The 25196-nt window shown below is 41.9% G+C and overlaps 1 protein-coding gene across 12 annotated transcripts in view; it reads left to right on the top strand.

Moving 5' to 3' along the window:
• The window catches only part of anks1b (ankyrin repeat and sterile alpha motif domain containing 1B), a 738433-nt gene that overhangs the window by 671392 nt on the left and 41845 nt on the right, over nucleotides 1-25196 (top strand). For all 12 annotated transcript variants that reach the window (XM_068004841.1, XM_068004853.1, XM_068004843.1 and 9 more), the window contains one exon: nucleotides 1997-2149. In XM_068004841.1, coding sequence (XP_067860942.1) covers nucleotides 1997-2149 — 153 coding nt within the window. The remainder of the gene's footprint in view (nucleotides 1-1996; nucleotides 2150-25196) is intronic.

The raw sequence follows: 25196 nt of genomic DNA, 5'->3' as shown, positions 1-25196 counted from the left end.
TGGATAAAGGGGAACCAGTGGACGTAGTCTATTTAGACTTCCAGAAGGCATTCGACAAGGTGCCACATAAAAGATTATTACTTAAGATAAAAAATCACAGGATTGGGGGTAATATTCTGGCATGGGTGGAGGATTGGTTATCGAACAGGAAGCAGAGAGTTGGGATAAATGGTTCATTTTCGGACTGGCAACCAGTAACCAGTGGTGTTCCACAGGGGTCGGTGCTGGGTCCCCAACTCTTTACAATCTATATTAACGATTTGGAGGAGGGGACCGAGTGCAACATATCAAAATTTGCAGATGATACAAAGATGGGAGGGAAAGTAGAGAGTGAGGAGGACATAAAAAACCTGCAAGGGGATATAGACAGGCTGGGTGAGTGGGCGGAGATTTGGCAGATGCAATATAATATTGGAAAATGTGAGGTTATGCACTTTGGCAGGAAAAATCAGAGAGCAAGTTATTTTCTTAATGGCGAGAGACTGGAAAGTACTGCAGTACAAAGGGATCTGGGGGTCCTAGTGCAAGAAAATCAAAAAGTTGGTATGCAGGTGCAGCAGGTGATCAAGAAAGCCAACGGAATGTTGGCTTTTATTGCTAGGGGGATAGAATATAAAAACAAGGAGGTATTGCTGCAGTTATATAAGGTATTGGTGAGACCGCACCTGGAATACTGCATACAGTTTTGGTCTCCATACTTAAGAAAAGACATACTTGCTCTCGAGGCAGTACAAAGAAGGTTCACTCGGTTAATCCCGGGGATGAGGGGGCGGACATATGAGGAGAGGTTGAGTAGATTGGGACTCTACTCATTGGAGTTCAGAAGAATGAGAGGCGATCTTATTGAAACATATAAGATTGTGAAGGGTCTTGATCGGGTGGATGCAGTAAGGATGTTCCCAAAGATGGGTGAAACTAGAACTAGGGGGCATAATCTTAGAATAAGGGGCTGCTCTTTCAAAACTGAGATGAGGAGAAACTTCTTCACTCAGAGGGTGGTAGGTCTGTGGAATTTGCTGCCCCAGGAAGCTGTGGAAGCTACATCATTAGATAAATTTAAAACAGAAATAGACAGTTTCCTAGAAGTAAAGGGAATTAGGGGTTATGGGGAGCGGGCAGGAAATTGGACATGAAGCTGAGTTCGGATCGGTCAATGCCCTGTGGGTGGCGGAGAGGGCCCAGGGGCTATGTGGCCGGGTCCTGCTCCGACTTCTTGTGTTCTTTAGATTTGTGGTTGGGATCAGATCAGCCATGATCTTATTGAATGGCGGAGCAGGCTCGAGGGGCCGATTGGCCTACTCCTGCTCCAATTTCTTATGTTCTTATGTTCTTATGAACTTGCAATATTAACACATTCTTCTACACTTATAACATTCTATTTACCATTTTCAATTGATACATTATGGGGCCCCCTACATCTGAGGCTGGACAATAGAACTAATTTTATAATGTGCATTCCAATTTGTTAAGGCTTGAGTACATTTACTTACTACCCTGAAGATTCAAATTTTTATGACAAACATTTCCTTAAAAGTAATGCTGGCTGAATTGTGCCCAACTGTATTATCAGAATGCATATGGAAGTGTCCTAAACACAACTGTACTGAACTGCAGAATTCTATCAAATTCCCAAATCTGTCAACTGCACATCCCACAAAATATTTCTATATTATGATTAATTCTGTCACAATGCTTAATAGGAATAATAATATGTTCTTAGACACTATAATAACTGCACAATTACCTCCAATGCCTAGATTTAGCAAATGTTATTTAGTGGAAAAACATAAGCTATAATAACTGACAGTATTAGTATGTGGCTATTCTGCAGGAATCCACCTGGTAGCTATAATCTTAACATGGTACTTTTTCTAAAGTTTTGGAATGTATCAGAGATGACAACTGGTACTCAGGGCAGGGTCCCATGATAAAGAATAAACTCTTGGTACATAATTTTCAGCATCTTTTACACATGTATTTTTCTCCTTTATTTCAGGTGAAAGTTATTGGATACGATGGGAACAGTCCAACGTCTGTGGCAGACTGGTTAGATTCCTTAGAGCTAAATGATTACATCAAGACCTTTCTGGCAAATGGTTATACATCAATGGACCTTGTGAAAAAGCTGTGGGAAATTGAACTCATTAATGTAAGTTCATGATTCGTGTGATGCCTTGAAAATAAACTATTAGTGCTGAAGAGATTTAAATTCTGAAGGGTTGTGTTGTAACATAACCTAGTGGCTTACTGAGGAAATAGAAATGAGATAGAAAAGCAAGCCCCTATAAATCACTTATCTTGAATGCACCTTATCTCTATGCAGTGTCAGTCTTGGTGGCTATTACACTTGAATTAGATGAACTCATCAATTTCTCTGCTGCTACACATTTGCCTCGGCCTTCATCCTGTGACTGAAATTGTCACATTATTTAGAAGATGGTGTATTTTCTGGAACATGCAGAAGTTTCTGCTGAGCAATTATTAAATAATCAGATCTTGTCATGAATGATATATGTTTAGGCATTGGGTAATAGTATTGTTAGCACATATGTGAAACATACAGCTTTTTTGTATCGTCATCTCTCTTAAGTCAGTGGGATCTTTCTTTTTTTTCATTTTCAAGGATGAAAAGAAAATTCATAATTTTTTTGATAGATGTACAGTATCTTTTAACAAAAATGATTTGCGATTAGGCCTTTCAATAATCAGGGTTATTAGAAACTGTAACGCAGCATTGCTTCCACAAAACTCACTTCTAATTTGAATTTTATAGTTTATCTTAGTTTATTATTATAATTTTCTTTAGTTTTTGAATGAGAATAACATCAAAATGCTTCACAAAATCAGCTTCGTGGTTAGGGTTAAAAGTTAGACTGTCCCATTGGCGGAATGTTTATGCAGGGGTAGTTGGAGGACATGTTTCAAGTTCTAAAATTAGCGTTCTGAATGAATCTGCCAGATGTTTTGCGATGGCGTGATCATCAATCAGTGGCGATATTGAATCCAAAGGGGATGTACACTGAGACACAAGAGATACATTCAATCCCTGGAGGTGACACAAAGAGAAACGAACCACAAGACTGATCCCTAGTGCTATTAGTGTCCCTAGTGGATTGAATTATGCGGAAAGATGGAGGAAACTGAAAAGGAGGCAAATTACACAGGAGGTGGATAAGATATTAAGCGATCTAGAAACAACAACAACTTGCATTTATATAAAGCGCCTTTAACGTAGTAAAACATCCCAAGGCGCTTCACAGAAGTGTTATCAAACAAAATTTGATACCGAGCCACAACATGAGATATTAGGTGACCAAAAGCTTGGTCAAAGAGGTAGGTTTTAAGGAGCATCTTAAAGGAGGAGAGAGAGGCAGGGAGGTTTATAGAAGGAATTCCAGAGCTTAGGGCCTAGGCAGCTGATGGTACGGCCACCAATGGTGGAGCGATGAAAATCGGGGATGCGCAAGAGGCCAGAATTGGAGGGTTGTAGGGCTGGAGGAGGTTATGGAGATAGGTAAGGGCGAGACCATGGAGAGATTTGAAAACAAGAATGAGAATTTTAAAAATCGAGGCATTGCCGTAGGTCAGCGAGCGTAGGGGTGATGGGTGAACGGGACTTGGTGTGAGTTAGGATACAGGCAAAGGTAAGTGCAGAGCACCATTTCAGGATATGCGGTGAAAATAGGACTAGTTGGGCACGGGTTTAAATTGGTGAAAGACATGTTTAGAACTGATGCCAGGAAATTCTTTCACGGAAACTGATTAACACACTTGGAATGAACTTCTAGTAAGGCAGTGAAAGCACATATCTTGGAGTCAATTAAGAGATAGTTGAATGCTGTGATGTTGAGTCTAGGCTTTTCTATATGGAAGGGCTTAGATATGCCAAAGAGCCACCTAATTTATATTTATTCTGGAATTTTATGAAAACAAAGTTAGGTTGTCAGGCACATGCACAACGTCTTTACTTGAATTAAAATCTGGAATTTGTAGCTCTGTGCTTTCTCTAAAAGTTATTAATAGGAAGCAAAACTAGGTGATTATACAAATTCTGTCTATACGGGCCCAATGAAATCGGGGTGCTCCGCACGGAAACGCAGGCTAATTGGAGCCACTTACCTGTGCTTCCGGGTTTCCCGCTGGTAAGCTGCGCAGCGGGCGGACTGCGCGTGCGCAGCATAGGCTGTCAGCTGGAGGAGCCCTATTTAAAGGGGCAGTCCTCCACTGACTGATGCTGCAGAAAATAGGCAGAAGTACAGCATGGAGCAGCCCAGGGGGCAGGCTGCTCCCAGGTTTAATGATGCCTCACTCCAGATCTTATTGGATGGGGTGAGGAGGAGGGGGAGGACAGACATTTTCCTCCTGGCGGGCGGGAGGAAACGGCCTGCCTCTGCCACCAAGAAGGCCTGGCTCGAGGTGGCAGAGGAGGCCACCTGCACCACCAACATATCGCGCACCTGCATACAGTGCAGGAGGCGCTTCAATGACCTAAGTAGGTCAGCCGAAGTGAGTACACTTACTCATTCCCCTACACTCCGTCTGCCACATCACCGCCCCCACCCCACATCTCCTTCTGCACTGCCAACACTACTCTATCACATCACTCCTCACACCCACTCAAAGCTCATCCTCATCTTACCTGCACTTACTCACCTCGCCAGTATTCATTCTGCCACTACCACTCAACCCAATCCTCATACAATCTCATGGCTCTATCTCATACTCACCCTCTCATGCATCTCTTTCTCGGTCAGCCTCACTCAACCTGCCACTAACTGTGCTGCAGCCACATGGCATGCATCACATGTGCAGTAGGAAGTGTAAGGCAAACGTGTCGTGAGCATGAAGGGGATGCACAAGGGTGTTTGAGGGTTTGTCATGGTTTTTACCTATATTTAATTTCTGAGCAACTCACATAACATTATATTGTCACCACTACTGCCACGTCTTTGCGAATCTTGTCTGGTTTGTGCAATAATGCCCTTTCCTGAGGATCACAATGAAGACCCACAACTGATGCCACCCATTGTGTCACTGCAGAGTGGGTGTAGGTGTATTTGCAGGGCTCTTTTGTGCAGACGACAGAGAGACGTCGGCGATGTCCCCGGTTGCACCCTGGAAGGATGCGGAGGAGAAGTTGTTGAGGGCAGTGGTGACTTTGACAGCGACAGGTAAGAAGATGGTGCTCGGGCCAGCCGGGAGCAGCTCGGCATGAAGGAGGCTGCAGATGTCCACGACTACATGTCGAGTGACTCTGAGCCTCCGTGTGCACTGCTGCTCAGAGAGGTCCAGGAAAGCTGAGCCTAGGTCTGTGGACCCTGTGGCGAGGGTAGTGCCTTCTGCGACGCATCTCTCTCTGTCGTTGCCCTCCCTCCTGCTGTGCAGGTGGATGTGTCACAGCACTGTGTTGTGGAGCTCCACATGTCAGAAGTGGCCGGCGAGGCTGGTGATGCTGTTCGTCCTCCGAGGAGGTCATGACTGCAGCTACGGCGGCCCCCATCCGTAAGATGTACATTTGAGGGGGTCGGCAAGGTAGGTACATGTGTCTGGACACCGGGGTAAGTGTGCAGGTTGGTGAATTTTGTTGTTAGGAGGAGGGTGGTGGAGGCCAAACTTTGTACAAAGAGACAGAGTAGCCTCCTGCAATGAGCGAGGGTCTCCCCCCATCCCCCCCCCACTGTCAAATGGACCTTTGCAGCTGCCACAGGCTGATGGCTGCAACACGTCCATTTGAACTGAGAGTGTTTCCCCCAGTACGGGAAACAGACCCAGTTGTTTGTAAAATCCCACCCCTCCTAACATATCATGTTAATCAGGTCTCTAAACGACCTGAAATAACTAAATAAATAATTGCCGGTGGGAGTCCCACATGCGGGGGCTGTGCGCGCATGTCAGCGCGTCACTGGGGAACCTGGAAGTAGGCGGGTTGGAGTTGGGCTCCAGACCCGCCCCGGGAATCCCCGATTTTAGCAGCCCCCCCCGCCCCCCGCCACGAACGCACCCGATCGCGGGTGCGAAAATCGAGCCCTATGTCTCCACTGCTATATCATTTCATGTAGTGCTTATTCTTATTGCACCTCAGAGTATTGGAGCAGAATATCTTGAGACCAAAATGTACCTGCCACAAAGTATTCCAAATAAGTGATAATGAAAGTAGAACTGATCATCCTAGGGGGTAATTTTCACCTTCAGGACATGGCAAATACAATGGCAGAGTGTATTGCCTGCCTGTTATAGAACCCACACGATTTTCATTTCCATTGATTTATTTTGCTGCATTTTGCAGTGGAGTAGCATGCCCAATGTGCATGACACGGAAGATACTTATAGTTTTAAATTAATAGGGAATCCGTAAACGCTGTGGGCTCGATTTTGAAACGAAAGTGCGGGTGCGTTGGGGGTGGGGGCGAAGAAAATCAGAATTTCCAGGAGCGGGTATATCACACCATCAACGCCCAGCTCGTTTGTGACCACCGCAAAAGATTTCTTCATGTGTGCGCCAGATTCCCTGGCAGCTGCCACGAGTCCTTTATTCTGAGGGAATCCAACATCCCGGGCCTCTTCAACGCACCAAACACCCTTGAAGGCTGGCTCGTCGGGGACAAGGGATACCCCATGCACACATGGCTCATGATACTTCTGAGGAACCCCATCAGCAAGCAACAGCGTCGACACAACGACAGCCACATCACCACCAGGTCTGTAATTGAAGATGAGATAGGGCTGCTGAAGATGCGATTTCGGTGCCTCAATCGTTGTGAGGGAGCGTTTCAATACGCACCAGCGAGAGTGGATCACATGATGGTGCAACAGAGAGGGGTACCGGAAGATGAGGCCCCATGGCCTCATCCACCATCCACATTGAGGAGGACAAAACTATGGGCAGAGCAGCAGCTCACCTGGCTGCTCATGAGGCCTGGGAGTCACTCATACGTGAATGGTTCTTGTAAGATCAGAAAGTGAGAAGAGTCCCGGCCTCACACCACCTGGAAAGACCAGCGCCAACACCAGCACCTCCCCCCCCGCACAAAACAGTCCTGCAACTACACACACACCCACCGTCAAGTGACCCACTGGGTGGCATCAAGTGTCGCCGTTCATGATGAAGCACATGAAAGGGCACTATCACAAAAGCCAGTCAAGAATTGGCAAGATGTAGCAGTAGTGGTGAGAATGATAACATTTAATGTGACTTTAACAAAAAACAAATAAATGAAAAACATGACAGTCTATCAGACACCCTTGTGCATACCCTTTGTGATCACAAATCCTTAGCCTTTCTCTTCCTACGTGGTGCATCCCCTGTGGCTGCAGCAGAGGAAGTGGCAGGTTGCTCATGTCCATGGCCAGACTGCTTAGATGCTTTCAGCCTTTGCCCTCTGGGTTTTGGAGCCCGTGAGGACCCCTCCAAAGACTGCTCCACCTGCACCTGTGCAGGGGCAGACTTGGCCACCTGGAGAGGAGGCAGCATTGCGAGTAGTGGTTGAGAGGGGGGCAACGGGTGAGATGTGGGAACACTTTCAGTGGCATCTCCACTTCCATGCCCCCTTTTGCCATCATCCCTCTCCTGGACCAGGCCCACATCACTCCTACCACCCTGCTGGAGAACAGTTTGGAGGACATGTATGATGCCTTGGAAGCCCAGTTGTAAAGTTTCCGTCTGCCTTTTTAAGGCGGCAGAATGTTGTTCACCGTGAGTCCGAATGGCCGTTGTCAAGCCATGCTTGAAGCTTAACGGAGGCTAGCCTTCTTTCCATTGCAGACATTGCCGCACTTACCTGCGACTTTATCTCAGACATTTCCGCAGTTGCCTACGACACTGTCTCAGACATTTCAGCAGTTATGTGTGACACTATCTCAAACAGTTGCTCACATCCCTGTGACACTATCTCAGAGATTCCCTCACATCCCTGTGACACTATCTGAGATTCCCTCACATACCTGTGCCACCATTCCACAAATGCAGGAGTTGGACTCCTCCATCCTCTGTGCTATTGTGGAGAGTGCGTGTGGCACCTGTTCCAGTACCTCGCAAATGTGCTGCTGTCCCTCAATCATTCTCCTTCGAAAGGATGGCCCCCGGGGTTCAGCATCTGCATCCAGCTGAGCAGAGCACGGAGAGGAGTGCGCCCACCGATGCGGACTCTCCATAGCTGCCCCTGCCACCAGTGTCTGCTCGTGCTCACTTGTGTGTGGTGACTCACCAGGTGCCAACCCAACTAACTGACTACTAGGACCCACCGAGGTGTGAGTACCTGCGCTGGTGAATGGCTCGCTATGATGTGACGGTGCGCCCTTAGAGGCCTGGAGCTCCTATGAAGAATCACCCTCTCCTGTCACTGCGGTCGTTGAAGGGCCTATAAGAGAACAGAAGGCAATATTAAGCATCATCACAGATGTGTCATGTTGCGCTGAACATACTGAGGTGTTCAACATGCCAAGCATTGTTAACATCAAATCATGTTGTGTGTGATGAATGTTAAGGATGTGTCACCAGACGTTTGTGGGGTGCCAGTGTCGACATCCCTGACAGACAGGCACTCGAGGGTGCAGCTGATCTGCAGGACCTCCTCCTCCGCCTCTGTGAGGACCACTATTTGTTGTGGCCCCCCTCCGGTCCTCGCCCTCTCAAGTGTATTTTGCGCTCTCTTCTAGAAGGGAAGAAAGTACAGACGTGTGAGTGAGTGATGGTGAAGTGGTCAGTCAATGAATGCATTGCTTTGGGTGAGGCTGAATGTGAAAGACGTGCATCAGAGGGTGAGTATCAGACAGAGAGATCACATTGGATCAGGATTGGGGTGAGTGGTCGTGGTGGGGTGACAAATGGGGAGGTGAGGAAGTGCTCAGGAAGTGAAGGTATGTTGTAGATGAGCCTTAAGTGGGTGTGAGGAGTGATGTGATGAAGTAGCCTTGGCAGTGCAGAATGAGTCGGGGCAGGGGTGTGCGTGGTGATGTGTACTCACTTTTGCTGACCTAATTAGATCATTGAAATGCTTCCTGCACTGGACCCAAGTGGGGCAGATGTTGATCCTGCTGGTGACCTCCTCTGCCACCTCGAGCCAGGCCTTCATGGTGGCAGAGGCAGGCTGCTTCCTCCTGTCGGCCGGGTAAAATAGTTCCCTCCTCCTCCTCACCCTGGCCAGTAGCTGAAGTGAGGCATCGCTGAATCTTGGAGCAGCCTCACCCCTGTGCTGCTCCATTGGGTCGTCTTGCTCTTTGCTCCAGCAAAATCCATTGGAGCAATGGCCCTTTAAATCCAGACGCTCCAGCTGACAGCCTGTCATGCGGATGTACAGTCCGCTCACTGAGCAGCTTTCGGAAGACAAACCCAGAAACAAGGTTGAGTGGCACCAATTAAGTTACAATCGCATGGGGAACGGTAAGTTTTTATTATTCGGGTTTGCCCCTGCTGCCATCCCGCCGCCCTTTTAAAATCAAGCCCCGTGTGACTATAACAACTGCCAGTATACCAGACAATGTAAATCAACTTGTACTTCAAAGGGAACTTTTGTTTCATTGTTTGTCAAATACCAACCAGGAATAGTTCATCAACAAAGCTATGATCTTGCCAAAATGATCTTGGTTATTTCTCTAACCAGTTTTGTCTGAGGTGAACATCCTGCACGTTGTCAGCATTACATAGTCAATTTTATTTGTGTGTTGATCCTACACAGACGAGTTTAAGTATCAAATGTAAACGGCATCCTCCATTGACATTTGTTAATCCATACTAACTACAAATTGATGAATGTTGTTTACCAGGTGTATAGTCAGGTATGCAGCATATTCAGTTTTTGTGAGACCAATGTCTTTGAATTAACATGATATTATCTTATTTGAGCACTTGGTGGTGCAGTTGCCCAAGTAACTGCAAGGCTAATAGGAAATACAACTGATTGGCTCAGTGATGTGAAATAATGGAGCCATTTTGTATACAAAAGGATGGAATTTGTGATCAATGCTAGAAAAAAATTGAAGTTATCACCTGTGTATTTTTAGTTCTTTAAGTTCAATGCCCTTTTTTCACTGGGGATTGCATTCAATTTGTATTCACATGATTTAAACTGAATTTACACACATCTCTGCCCCAACCATGTTCATGTGTCAGATCATATCAAATTATTAGCCGAATACATGGGTTGTTTCTTTTTCTCACAGCAAAAAGTGACATTGGCCTGGGGCTGGTAGAGGAGGGTCTGTACTTTGGTCATTTTGTTTTTTAATGTATGTGATACTCCTTCATGCACTCTATATATGCTGGTGTGAGCAAATAGGTCGCTCATAATTGTGTCTCTGTCATACAACACAAAAATATGATGCAGAATTAAAGTGAATTAAGATTGTTCTTAAAGAAATTACAGATTGCAGGCAACAATTGCATTTCTTCATAAATATCTTTCAAATCATTTTAATGGGGACACTAAATTGTAAATATCTGTGAATAACTCAAGGGATCTTGCAAATTTGAATCTTTGCTTTAGCAGATATGTGATAGAATTTGAAAAAAATGTGTAAAATTAATGGTTTGCTACCAGATATAAAAGGCAAAATGTACTAAGTATGAAATACTTATTGAAACTAACAGAACAAGTGAATTGTTGCAGTTCCTAAGATGTATGCATCGTGTGTTAGCTTAGCTTAGCTGGTACAGTCTCACCATTGGGTAAAAAATTATGGGGGTGAGATTGGACCTTGGTGCACCCATGTTCCAGGTGGAAAATGGCTGCATCGCGATCCAATTTAGGGGGCCAATCTCCCCGCCCCCACCCTCGAATATCGTCGGAAACATGTCTATCGCCATATTGGTTGGGGTGCTGTAGAGGTGCCCCTGGAGGATGCCTAAAACAGGTGTAAGGCCCTTGAGTTTGCTAATAAGGTGCCTAACACCTGAGGGACCTAAACTGGAAATTGATTTACCCTGAACGTAGCAGGTTACCTGGTCTACATGCGGCCTAACCAGCGGTCCTTAAAGAGACTGCTGGAGGCTACCACCAAAAAGGTATGGTTTTTTTAAAAAAAACTTTACTGAATGTGGATCCAGGAGGAGCACATGTGTCGATTGCTTTCCTGCTCCTGGACTCAAGTAAGGCCCTCGGCAGGCCTCAAAATTATACTTAATAAAATTTTGCACAGCTCATGTTCCTTGTAAAACATATAGCCGGCCTCTTTGTTCAGTTCCAGAGAGGTTACAAAGTGATTAAAATTCTTCTAAATTACTGTAGATGGTTGATAACACCACAATAGGAAATGGGTTCTCTGTCTTCAGCAAAATCAAACAAGAGCATTTCTTTAAATTTGTGAAATTATTCAAAAAAATTCCAATCTTAAAAAGAAAACTGGACACAAATAAGCAGAGAAGAACAAATGAACTTTCAGGAGCAGCTAAAAATGTTTTAGCTTAACATTCCCACCCCTTTTTGTTATTATCAACCCTACCATATCCCTCCATTTCCAGAAACAAATCTAGTTATCTCTTGATCCTATTTAAAAACTATTACCTTCAATATCTTCCCCTGCTAACTTGTTCCATACGTTTATATGTGATGTTGAATCCACAAAAGTGTGAATAGCATCAACAATGCTATGTGATGGATCACAAGGTATAGCAAATTTATAGTTAAAAATGCAGTTCAGTCAGTATCTCATGTATTTGAAAGAAGAGCATTATCCAGAGTTAAAATCAATGGCGCTTAGCATGGCAGCAGTTATCAGATGTCATGTTAGTAGGCTTATTTTAAAATGGAGAATCTTTAAATGGTTGCTATGACAGCTGGAAGTTGCTATGGTAATTGTAGCATAGCAAAGAACAGACTTTCATTCGCAAATTCTATTCCCAATTTACAGCATTTAACAGTCTAGTCTTTCACATTTATTCACTGCACAAAATAAAAAGGTTTATCTCCTGACTTGGCTAGGTTTGCGAAAATGAAAGTGTTTGAACCAGCCTCTGTCTTTCTTTAAACAAAATAGCGCATTTCTTCTCTGTACAATATGCTGCTGCTTCTCTCTCTCTTTTGTATAATCTTATGAAAAGGTCACTGGGAATTATTGTCAGCCTTTCATGCATGCATCTGTTAAACTAATGCAATGCTTTAGGGTGTCTTATTGGCTGTAGGAGGCAAGCTATTTCAGCCTTGCAGCAATCTGCTGTTCGTTTGTCCTCACGTTGTCTCTGGAAGCACTTTAATTGGTCACCGTTTGAGGGATGTTTGCGGGAAGTTGCTTTTGGCAGCTGTACAATTGATGGCCCTTATTTCAGGTTAGTCACAGTATATCTTTCAGATGATATGGGATTTTCTTTTATGGTAGATGGGGAAGTAGCATCTCTTGTTCCATTTAACTAATCAAGCTTTTAAAGCACTAAATATAGTTGTGGCTGGAAGCCAAAATAAACTATAATGAATACATTTCATTCTTACTATCGGTGTGAGCAAAGTTATCCAGTAATTTGGGTTGTGAATCAGAGTGCAGCAACTTGACTCCTAATGTGACAGAATATCCATAATATCGTGACTAAAAAAAAATGCCGATGCAGTCGAGAAAGTCTGTGGTGATGGAGAATTGATAGACTTGTTACGGCAGTAAAACTGATGCAGGGCTGGGTCACTGTTGACCTTAGCCAGAACAGCAGTATTTATGTCTTAAGCCTTTGTCAGAATAAAAAAAACACAATGCAAATCTGATTTTCCTCTGATGCTTTTCGGTGTAGTATGACGCATGAGAAGGGGGCAAGGTGCTCAGAAAGCCAGAATTCGACTGCAGATTTTTGCTGTCTGTGAGAGGATTGGGAATTCTGCATAATTCCACTAGTGCTTTGGGGCCAGGTGAGTCAGATTAACCGTTCACTTTAGAAGCTGTTTATGCTTAATTTCAGATAATGGTCTATAAAATGGAAGGAGAAAAAGAAGCCAGATTTTCAGCCGTGAAATAATAGTATGAGCAGGAAAAAATGTTTTAGCTAACGACAGCAGATGAGAGATTTGGACCCTGTAGTCTCTTTTCCTCTCTCTCTTTATTTCTTGAATATTTTACATTACTTGCTTCTTTGTACACTTCCAATTTAAGAAAGGCAATGTGAATATCTCAGAGCTGTATTTATCCATAGAGTGTACGTAAACAACGCATCATTGCTATTAAGTTTTCTGCTAGAAGGAACAGTACCCTAGTAATGTCATTGTATAAAGCTTTTACATAGGAAGCGAGCTAGCTAACACTTCACATTCTACTGTCATATGTAGTAAGATCATTCAGCATATTTCAAGAGCAAATAAATAGTACAGCAGATAAATAACACTGAAAAAGCAGCTATTTGATGAGCAGTTTTGCCTTCAGTGCCACTACGATATTAATTTCTCGAATAATAAGCATATGTACAAGGTCATACTTTCTATTGCTTAGACCTTAGCATGATTTTACTTCAAATGTTGAACATAGTTCAGAGAATAACCATTCTATAGTTCTCTGCGTTGATGCCTCTCCCTGTCAATAAAGCAAAAAGGAATTGTGGAACGTTATGTCTTAAGAACTGGACAGGCACTGAGTTGTGGCTGTAACACTGTTTATTAAATTCTTAATTGAAGTGGTGATTGAACGTAAACACATTTTGTTTTATCTGTTATTGAATAAAACATTGAATGAGTGAGCATAAATCAGTTTAAGTATGAAGCTAGAACTATTGGTTACCAGCTGGTGCTCATAAATTGTTGAAGTAACATTGTGGTGTTTGATAGGTTGGCCTGGGAAGCTGTGTGAATGTTCTAACTAAGCTTCGTATCAACACAGATTGGGAATAAAGGCTTTTTTAAAAGAGGGCTGCAATTTTTAAGCTCATTAACCAAAGTTTATTTAGCTAAGTTTTTTTTACATCCTAGCTTTTTCGAATAAATATGCCAATTGTCTACACATCAATTGTTTGCACAAGTATATTACATTTTAAAGATAATGGTAGGGTAACTTATTCACTTTTTTATGCATTAAATCATGTTATGAATAATCAGTTTGGTCATTTATTATTTGCCTCATTCTCTACAAATGATAAAACATGGCAAATTTATGTTTTGAATTTGCTATCAATGAATATTGTAACTTGTCAACTATTGCACAGACTGTGCTAAAATATGAAATAATATAATGTACTATAATTGATTGGCTATGCTGTAGTATGGTGGAATAGATTAGGTGTATAATGTATTTAGATCAGCAATGTGCATCATCCTGATTTCCCTTCGATCTTCCGCTCAGCTGAGTTGGTGATCTTGGTCATGTCACTTTGGGGATGTGATGAGTGGAGGTCAGGCGCCTTAGTGCAAGGTTGGACACCTTCCCACAAGTATCTCCTGGAGGCTCCATTCCTTGAAGCATTCATAGAAGCGAGAGAGCCCTGCCCATATTCTCAGCCACAGGACCTATAATGCCAGGGGAGATCAAAAGTGAGAAGAAAGTGGAACAAGGAAAGGAATATTTAATCGGAAGAAATTGCTGCTCATCCAATACTGGATATCAAACAAGCAGCGTGACAAATCATAGGCAGTGGAGGGGTCCAAAGAGGTGGTGATGAGGTTAGAGCTGGGTGTCTTCAGTATCGTTTAAGAGTTAGTTAAAGAAGGAACAACTTTAAAAAAAAAAAGTTTGGCCTGTTTAATATTGGTTTAGTGATACACAAATCACTAAAAATAGTGTCGCAGGTTAATAAGGCTATAAAGGCAAATCAAGCACTAGGGTTCATTTCTAAAGGCATAGAATTGAAAAGCAGAGAAGTAATGTTAAACTTGTATAGAACCTTGGATAAATCACACTTTAAGTACTGTGCACAGTTCTGGTCTCCATATTATAGAAAGGATATAGAGGCATTGGTGAGGGTGCAAAGAAGATTCACAAGGATGATACCAGAACTGAGCGGATATACTTATCAGGAAAGGCTAAACAGGCTGGGGCTCTTCTCTCTAGAAAAGAGAAGGCTGAGGGATGATCTGAAAGAGATCTTTAAGATGCATTTGATAGGTTAGATGTAGAGAAAATGTGTGAGAGTCCAAAACTAGAGGTCATAAATATAAAATAGTTGCTAATAAATCCAATAGGGAATTCAGGAGAAACTACTTTATCCAAAAAATGGTTAGAATGTGGAACGCACTACAACAAGGAGTAATTGAGGCAAATAGCATAAATGCATTTAAGGGGAAGCTAGATAAGCACATGAGAGAGAAGGAACAGAAGGGTATGCTGATTGGGCTAGATGAAGTAGGGAGGGAGGAGGCTCATGTGGAGCACAAACTCTGGCATAGACCAGTTGGGCCAAATGTTGGGCCTATTTCTGTGCTGTAGTTTCAATGCAACTCGATGTAACAATTTATTCAGTACAGAATTTAAAAGTTCTTCCAGCCTCTAGTAGAAAGGGTTAAATAGACTTCCTGTTGCAGAACTGAGCCAAACAGATTAGGAAGGTCCCAGGTTCAATTCCTAGTCTATGCTAAGATGATTGAGTGACGATAGAGATACAATAATTGGTGCCTGGGCTAGGGAGGGGAAAAATCAGCCAGGGTTCCTTGTCCTGATAAATATCCATTGTCACTGCTACATTTATTTGGATGTCTTAGAAGGCCAGGATTAGGCTTGATTGCGATGGTTCCCATGGTCAAATAGTTTAGCAACACTTATTGTCAGTGATGGATGGCAATTTACTTTAGGACCAGTGTATGTCATACTCTAACTGGTAACCCTACATTTTGGTAGAAATTAGTAAAACTGAAATTATATATGAGAGTTAAAGAAAAAAGATTCCTTAGTTAAAATGAAATAGGTGAGATTTTTCACAACTTTCCGTGCATTAAATACTATAATACTTCACAGATAGCATTGTGATACATATTAATAAACATTTCAGCCCAGTGTTGCTACGCACTTTTCTGATTTTTATCACTTGTAATGTTTCCTGGGTCCACTCATAAAAGCATATGGATGAACACACAAGTATCTAGGGGCTATCCTCTGTCTATTAGAAAATATGTAAATTTGATTAAATTTATTTGGAATCAGTTTATTTGCCATAGTTCCAGAAAAGTAATTGTACATTAAGTGATTCTAAATAATAGAGGTGGTGGGGTGGGGGTGGCAAGTTGATAAAGCTATAAAACAAAGCATGTGAGATCCTTAGTTTTATCAATTGGGGCCTATAGTACAAAAGAAAAGAGGTAATACTAAACCAATACAATAGAACATGATATCAGAAATAATGGTGGAAGCAGAATATGTAATAGCATTTAAAAGGGAGATGGATAAATATTTGAAAAAGAAAAAATTAAAATGTCTGGGGAATGGGACTAATAGGATAGCACTTTCTGAAAGCCAGTACAGGTGCGATGGACCAAATTACGACCACCTATACTATAAAGTTCTATGATTCTAAGAGAGCCTTTTAGATTTAAAACTTTAAGTTTTGGACTTGTATGGTATATATAACATACAAAATTGTTGTAATCATTAGGTAGAAATAAGTCCCTTTTTAAGCAAGTTATTGTTTTGAATTTTTCAATTTACTATGTATCACTGTTATGCTTTTCATCAGCCACTGGATGTGATGCATTTAGTAATCTGGATAAGCTAGGATTTAAAGGATGCTGTACTCCAGAATAAACTCTTTGGGTAAATAAACCTTTTTGGCCATATCCGGAACAAAGACAGACTGTGAGACTGTTGCAAGCAGTGCTTTTAAAAAGTTTCATTCAGGCATTCTTCATTTGGACTATGGCAAAATAGCATTGGTGAAGAGATCAGAGCAGATTGTTGTTCTAGCACCATTCTAAACCTGCTGTTCTGAGCTCTCGCTGTAACACTCAGCCCTTCCTCCAGTGCCCGGTAGATGATGCATTAAGGAACAAATCCTCAACCCAATTGTTCGGACATGTGGCAGAATATCTAGAAGAGGTTTTTATGTTGCAGCTAGTATAGGGAGAGCACAACTATGCAATCATCCAGGTGCTGCTTTCCATTATGTTCTAACCAGTGCTGCTCTGCGTAAGACGCCAAGCAGAAGTGAGGCCAGTGAATCAGGTGGTAGCTCACAGTGGGTCTCTGCTATCACCAGTGCAAGGTAAGTTGGGCAGTTTATATTTCCAAGTGCAGTTGATGGTGAAGGAGCCATGCATTTGCCATCGTCTGTGGTTTCATAACATAAAAGATTTTTATGAAGAGATGATTCCTGTGTAAAGAGGGACTGATGATTATTCTACCATAGTCAGCAATTAAAGGAATGGACATTTAAAAGAACTTTTTGGTTGAGGTAATTAAAAAGGAAAAGTGTGATCATCTCTGATGTGTTAGAATAAATCCTTTAATTAAATAAGTTATTTTATCATTATTATATTGGTTTTAGAATATTCATGAATACTAAGACTTTTAATACGTAAAATTAAGTCATGTTCTTATGAAAATACATTAGTCCCAGCCATTGGTCTTAATGACCTAATTAAAGTTTCAGATATTAGCAGATTTTTTTTGCATTTTGTACAAAATGCCTGTAAAAATCATCATTCTCTCACGAAGTGAACTGTACGTTAAAATAGATTACTTACAAAATTTGTGTCGAAGTAAGTGGAAAACTCTAAATGCCATTTGATTGAACTGGAGCATCAGCTGGTTCTATTCACAAAAAACAAACTAATAGTATTTTTATAGGTCTGTGTCTTCTAAGAGAAAATTACTGAAGTCAGTAGTATCTAGCTCACAAGAAAATGTATTGAAATGTGAAGATTTATCTCTTAATTTAATGGAATGTTTAGTACCGCGTTCCCTTGTGCCACTTATGTACTAACAGAGGAATTCTGAAACGTCCTCTCCTCAGGACAGATGGCTACCATTGGAGAAGCATTCATTCTGTGCATCTTGTATGCTTTAGACCACAGTTAAAGATTGAAAATGCACCCTGCCTATTCCTTTGGTGATGCTATTTGGGCAATTCCTCTTTGGCCCTAAGCTGTCAGTTTCTGTGAGGGAGAGAGAGAGAGAGAGAGAGAGAGAAAAACTAAATTAAACTAATTGGTAAAATAGAAAAATGACCACTTCTGGGTCACAGTTGGAAGTCAAAGGCTTAAATAGTCAGTGAGTTAAAGAAAGTTTAGCTGCATTCACACTACAACTATAGTGTTGATGCAAAGCAATTTTGTTTCACAATAATGCTACAATTTTAAAGAAAAGAAAGAACTTGCATTTATAAAGTGCCTTTCGTATCCTCAGGACATCCCAAATTACTTAGTGACCCTTCGTGTTTACACACAGTAGCTTACTGATGGAAATATTCAAAATGTAAAGGAAAGCAGACCATATCTAAAAGGTTCTTAGCAATTATTTAGGAAAGGAAAACTCCAATGTGGGGGATGGTGAGTTTAAATCCCAGCCGTGGCTGTCAATTAAGCTCGCCTGTACGCACTGGGTGAGACTTGCCAGTTCTCAGCTGGTCCATGGAGCACTGCACACATACACAGCACCGTGTCTGAAGGGGAGAAAGCATTACCAACTGTCAGCCGATCGGAAAGCAGCATTCGCAGCTGCTAGAGGGAGACGTTCTATCCTCACAGCTCAAGGAAAAAGCCATGCAGGATCGCAGTAGTGAAACCAAAGGAAAAATAAGAAAACATTGAGAGGAAAGATAGAGCAAAATCCATGATTAGTGAATGTATAAGGTATAAGTTCCTAAGCTTTGCTTTTAGAGAGGGAGGGCTTAAGGTACTAATCAGCCCAAGGAACAGAATCCCAGCCAACACTGAAAGGACAATGATTAATCCCATTGATCGCTGGTACGTACTGATGTATGATTATTTAATTCCAATGGAATGTAATTGTAATATCTACAAGACATTGAATATGCATGTTAAACACTGAAAAAATATATAACCTACATCTCACCCTGTCTGTCAGTCCTTTGGTAGTATTTATGCCACAGTTACTGTGGCAGCTGTAGGGGGTATTGGGTGACGGTAACAAATGAAACCAACCCAAATGACAAAGCTGGATAGGGATTTACGAACTGTAACACGGTCCTTGAGTTTGTGATTTTTTTATAAACTGCTTGAACTTCACTTCTCTGTTTTACAATGGTATCTTTGATTCTATTGCATGAGAAAGGACATATGGAGCCAGGGACAGGAAAAGGCCACTTTTCCTATCAAAATTCATCTTGTTGCAACCTGGCAGCACACTCCAACTCAGTTATTATTCTATATGTTGATTAAAATTTGGATTTATCATTTATTAAGAATTTTCTATTACATTGCAAAAATAAATAATGATACCTCTTCATACAAATATAAATCAATCATTTTAGAACCATCAGTATTGAAATGTAAAGCTCTATTGCAGCATGAAGCCAACCAGGCACAAATCGTCTAATTGCTGCAATATTAATCATGTCATGAAAAAATTGTCTCCCTGTTTCCTGTGCATTCTTTGTCCTCAATTGGAAGTTGCATGGTATCATTCTTCCAAGATATAAAAGCAAATTAACTCATTATTGAAATCAAACTAGCTTTAGAAGTACTAAGTAGACAATTGATAAAACTTTAATCTTGCCTCAAAGGCCTGTCATTTCAGTTTATTTTTGACTGTGTTTAACTGAGTGGAGCTAAAAGTCTCTACATTTGCATGTATTTTATTGTAATGGTTACATGATAGTAATATTCTTGTAAAAAATCTACTGTATAAGTTACCCTTGCATATAATACTATGATTTGCAATTGATTTGTTTAAAAATAGTTTCATGAACTCACCCTGTCATTCAGTGGGTAAATGGCCTTTGAGGTGTGGTATTGTGCTATATAGATGAAGTAAGTCCAGGGTTAGCTCTAGCTCTCTGCTCAGTTAGCTGATCTAGGCCCTGGTGACATCAGGAGATGAGGCACTATAATTGACATCAGTGTCCCTAGGATAGTGAAGAGGAAAAATCAGTTACAGTTTCTTCTCCTATTCAATATCCAATATCGCCCACTGTAAAGTTAGATTTATGAACATTGTTTGAGAACAGGAGTGGTCACGGTTGTGCTGACCTGCATGGTCAAATTGTCTACCTAATTCACTGTCTACCTAATTCAGGTCAATAAGGCCATTAAACTGGGGTTCATTTCTCGAGGGATAGAATTGAAAAGCAGGGAAGTTATGCTAAACTTGTACAGAACCTTGGTTAGATCACACTTGGAGTACTGGGCACAGTTCTGGCCTCCATATTATAGAAAGGATATAGAAGCAGTGAAGAGGGTGCAAAAAAGGTTCACATGGATGATACCAGAACTGATAGGATATACTTATCTTGAAAGACTGAACATGCTCGGACTCTTCTTTCTAGAAAAAAGAAGGCTGAGGGGTGACCTGATAGAGATCTTTATGATAATGGACGGATTTGATAGGGTAGACGTAGAGAAAATGTTTCCACTTGTGGGGGAGTCCAAAACTGGAAGTCATAAATATAAAATAGTCAATAATAAATTCAGGGGATTCAGGAGAAACTTCTTTACCCAAAGAGTGGTAAAAATGTGGAACGCGCTACCACAAGGAGTAGTTGAAGCAAATAGCATAGATGCATTTAAAGGGAAGCTAGATAAGCACGAGGGAGAAAGGAATAGAAGGGCATGCTGATCGGGTTAGATGAAGTAGGGAGGGAGGAGGCTCGTGTGGAGCATAAATGCCGGCATAGACCAGTTGGGCCGAATGGCCTGTTTCGGTGCTATAGTTTCGATGTAACTGTCCAGGCTTCTGCCACTTGGGTGAGGTACCGGAGGGCAGCCAGTACCTCAAAAACTGTACCTCAGCATCATTCTCCACCTTCACAAGAGGGAGGAGTAAGGAGGAGAAAAATCAAAGGAGAAAACCTGTATATAAGATGCTCATCTTTATGGTTTCTGTTTTATTTGTATAGTCTAAAAGATGATATAGTGAATTATTCACTAAAAACTAACTTTATCAGCCTTGGTTTATTTAAAGAAAGCCTGAACTTATAAAAGCCCTATTTGCATGCAAGGCCTCAAAATAAATGTTAAAGATTTAAGAATTACACCAAATATGATAAATTTTTTTCTTAAGAAATGATGATGCAGCAATTTATTTTTGCCCATCCTTACTCCCACCAATATTTTTGCCTTGTAGAAGCACATGAAGCTTAAAACTGGGGAAATGATGTGATTGATTTTTAACTGCCCTCTGAAATGGCCTAGCAAGCCACTCAGTTCAAAAAGGTGGCTCAAAACCACCTTCTCAAGGACAATTGGGGATGGGCAATAAATGCTGGCCTTGCCAGCGACACCCACTTCCCATGAATGAATAAACAAAAATGAGGACTTAAATATGTGTAAATAACGTTTATTAATAAAAGCTGTGGAATAGTTCCTTCAATGGCTATAACTTTATTCAGTGAGCCATATGCACTAGGATGGTTCCAGGTTCAATCTGCTGTGTGTTGAGTTAATTCATCTTGGCCACGGAAGGAATTGGGGTGCGACAATTGGCGTCAGTGCCCCTGGAATAGGGAGAGGAAAGTCTGTCTGGGTTTTCACCCTTGGTCACAATTCAGTGACTGCATAAGTGAGATCAGTCGGACATGGCTGTGATGCCCTGTGTTTAAATAAGAACATAAGAAATAGGAGCAGGAGTAAGCCTGCTCCACCATTCAATAAGATCATAGCTAATCTTCGACCTCAACTCCACTTTCCTGCTTGATTCCCATATCTCTTGATTCCCCTAGAATCCAAAAATCTATCTATCTCAGCCTTGAATATACTCAACGACTCAGCATCCACAGCCCTCTGGGGTAGAGAATTCCAAAGATTCACAACCCTCTGAGTGAAGAAATTCCTCCTCATCTCAGTCCTAAATGGCCAACCCTTTATCCTGCTACTATGCCCCTAGTTCTGGACACTCCAGCCATGGGAAACAACCTCTCAGCATCTACCCTGTCAAGCCCTCTCAGAATCTTATATGTTTCAATGAGATCACCTCTCATTCTTCTAAACTCCAGAGACTATAGGCCCATTCTACTCAATCTCTCCTCATAGGACAACCCTTTCATCCCAGGAATCAATTTAGTGAATCTTGTTGCACTGCCTCCAAGGTAAGTATATCCTTCCTTAGATAAGGAGACCAAAACTGTACACAATACACAATAACCTACAAACAATCACTGTTGAGGCTCACTTTTGAATAATACCCACTTGGCAGCTGCACCAGAGAGTAACAGTGCCCATGGAACAGTACTTTAGCAAGAAATCAATGCCTCAGGAGGAGGAAGAGAGAAAACTGGCAAGGATAAGAGGAAGAAATACTTGCATCAGAGGTTCCTTTCCACCAGTGGACACGATACAATAGAGCATTGCCATAATTGCTTTAACATAATTGAAAAACATAGTCTAGCTTCATTATCCCAAGTCATCAAAATAAGATGATAGCTGTGACTAATAGCTTTAGTTGCAGTTAGAGAAAAGCAGCTGATCCTATCTTTATCTTTATCTGCATTCTTTCATTCCTTCGTTGACTGTTGGCTTATTTGAGTTGCATTCCCAGACCTCAAAAGTTATTAGTGTACACACAGCACCAAATCCAAGGGATTGGTTTCATCTGTGCAATAAAACATTATCCTTTCACGTCTGGGTTGAACCCCGCATCTCTCCCATATATAGAGGAGAGACTGCAGTGTAAGCAGTGAATACAGTATACTGGTCTGGTGTTGGACTAGGCACATGGATATATCTGACCCATTTCCTGTGTCTTCACTCTCTCCTCCCTCTTGCAGCAATTCTGTAGTCGTCTTCTAATCCAGCAGCCTCTGCATCCTCAAGATCTTCTTTCACCATTTCTGTTATCTACTACAAGATCTAAGCACCAACATCTCTATAGAGGGACTTTTCCTTCTGCTACACTCTAGTTCATTCCTTCATTAATTCCACTTCTAACCACAGCTCCCCAGGCACTTCAGGTGCAGCACCCTATCATCATCCTGGAAATGCTGCAGCCCTCAGATTTGAATTGATATAAACAATCTCAGACTTCAGCTAATTACTTCATTTTGCTTCCAGTCTCTCCCATTCTTTTAAAGTATCAGTTGACAGACTATTAAATTCATCAGCTGCTGCTTTGAAATGGAGTTAGCATATCAGACTCTTGTCTTTTGTTCCTATCTGTATTTGTTTTGATCAATCTCGTAAGGGGGCTCTTATGTACTCCTTTTTGCAGTTCTAATGAAGGGTGTCTACCTAAAACACTAACCTGTCTTTTTTCTTTCCAGATACTGAGATACTTGATGTGTACTTCCAGCATTTTCTAATTTTAATTTCAGATTTCCATTATTTGCATTTTTTTCTGCTATGCATTTATGTGTCTAAATGATTTTTTTTTATTTGTATGCAAAAGTACTGAACCAGCATAGCATTTTGATACTAGTTAAATCTGTGATTGACAATTCATTTTTCTTCTGAACTCTGGTCACCTTTGCTGTACACTTACATTGGGAGATAATGGCCCAGATTTTGCTGGAGCAGGGCATCTCGTGGAGTGCCCTGTTCGATTTGTTCATGCATGCTTAGATTTGTAAATTTTTTGCCCACAGAGTTGCTGGAAGTGCAAGGCCAACAGGGCATCAGGGGCCTTGCTGAACAATGGGACAAACAGTGTATCTCCTTAACCAGTGAGATTAAAGGTTTGAGAAATAAACAGAGGAAGGACTGAGAAGGAGGGTCAATTCAATGTCAAATCGGGTACAGAAAGAGAAATAGAGTGGGAAAGAAAGATTGAATTAAGAGGGAGAGAAAAAAGGGACGGAAAGGAAAAGTAAGAAAAAGAATGTAAAAATTTAATATTTTACATTTTTAAAATCTCCACCAACAATTCACAACATGAAGGAATGAGACGCCATACTTTTAATTGTTTGCTTTCTGGACAAGAGAGGTTGATTAGCAATTGTTAGCAATTATCACATTGTTAAAAGGGTACGTGTGCTGTTAATTACTAGATTTAACTTTCTGTGGTGCGTCTAATGGGCAATGAATGTGCAAATGCAGCAACTTCATGAAAATCACGGGGCGGCTAAGGGCAAGATGCCATTTTTGCGAAGCTAACAACGGAACAGTGCAAATTGCCCAGCAACTTGTGGCAATTCGCTGTTCATGGGATATATCTCCCTCGCCACAAGTTGCTGGCTGATTTGTACTTTAACAACGGCGTGCGTCGTTAACACGCCGTTATTTTTTCAGCAAATTCTGGGCCAGTGAGAATTAACTAACTGATATGGTATAAAAACAAAAAATGCTAGAAATACTCAGCAAGCCAGGCAGCATTTGTGGGGAAAGAAACAGAGTTAACGTTTCAGGTCGAAGACCATGCATCGGAAGTGGAAGACATTGAAGAGTGAACAGTTTTTAAGCAAGTACAGAGCCATGGAAAGGAGGTGGGGGGGAAGAGAGGGGAGGGGAGGAAAGAACAAAAGGGTGGAGGGCAGGAGCGATGAAATGACTAAAGGGATGATGGTACAAGGCAAGGAGAATGGGAATGGGACAAGTTAAGAAACAAAAGATGGGTCTAGAGGAGCTGTAAATGGCAACAGCAGAACCATTACCAGCACTTGCTGTCGCACAAAAAAAAATGGGAGCATGGGTTATGATCTGAAGTTATTGAAATCAATGTTGAGTCTGGAAGGTTGTAAAGTGCCTAATCGAAAGATGAGGTGCTGTTCCTCAAGCTTCCGTAGAGCTTCATTGGAACAGTGTAGGAAGCCAAGGACAGAGAGGTCAGAGTGGAAGTGGGACGGAGAATTAAAATGGCAAACGACCGGCAGGTCAGGGTCACACTTGCGGACTGAGCGGAGATGTTTAGCAAAGCGATTACCCAGTCTGTTTTTGGTCTCCCCATTTTAGAGGAGACCGCATCGTGAGCAGCAAATACAGTATACTAAATTGAAAGAAGTACAAGTAAATCACTGTTCCACTTGGAAGGAGTGTTTGGGGACCTGGATGGTGGGAAGGGAGGAGGTGAAAGGGCAGGTGTTGCATCTCCTGCGATTGCACGGGAAGTTGCCATGGGAAGGAGAGCGGGTGTTGGGGGTGATGGAAGAGTGGACCAGGGTGTCATGGAGGAAATCGTCCCTGCAGAATGCTGAAAGGGGAGGGGATGATCTGTTTGGTGGTGGCATTGTGTTTGAGGTGACGGAGGATGATACATTGCACGTGGAG

Source organism: Heptranchias perlo, chromosome 24 (genome assembly GCF_035084215.1).
Source record: "Heptranchias perlo isolate sHepPer1 chromosome 24, sHepPer1.hap1, whole genome shotgun sequence".
NCBI classification, from domain to species: Eukaryota; Metazoa; Chordata; class Chondrichthyes; order Hexanchiformes; family Hexanchidae; genus Heptranchias; species Heptranchias perlo.
Note: the sequence above shows the minus strand (reverse complement) of the source record. Positions and strands in the feature narration are given on the sequence as shown.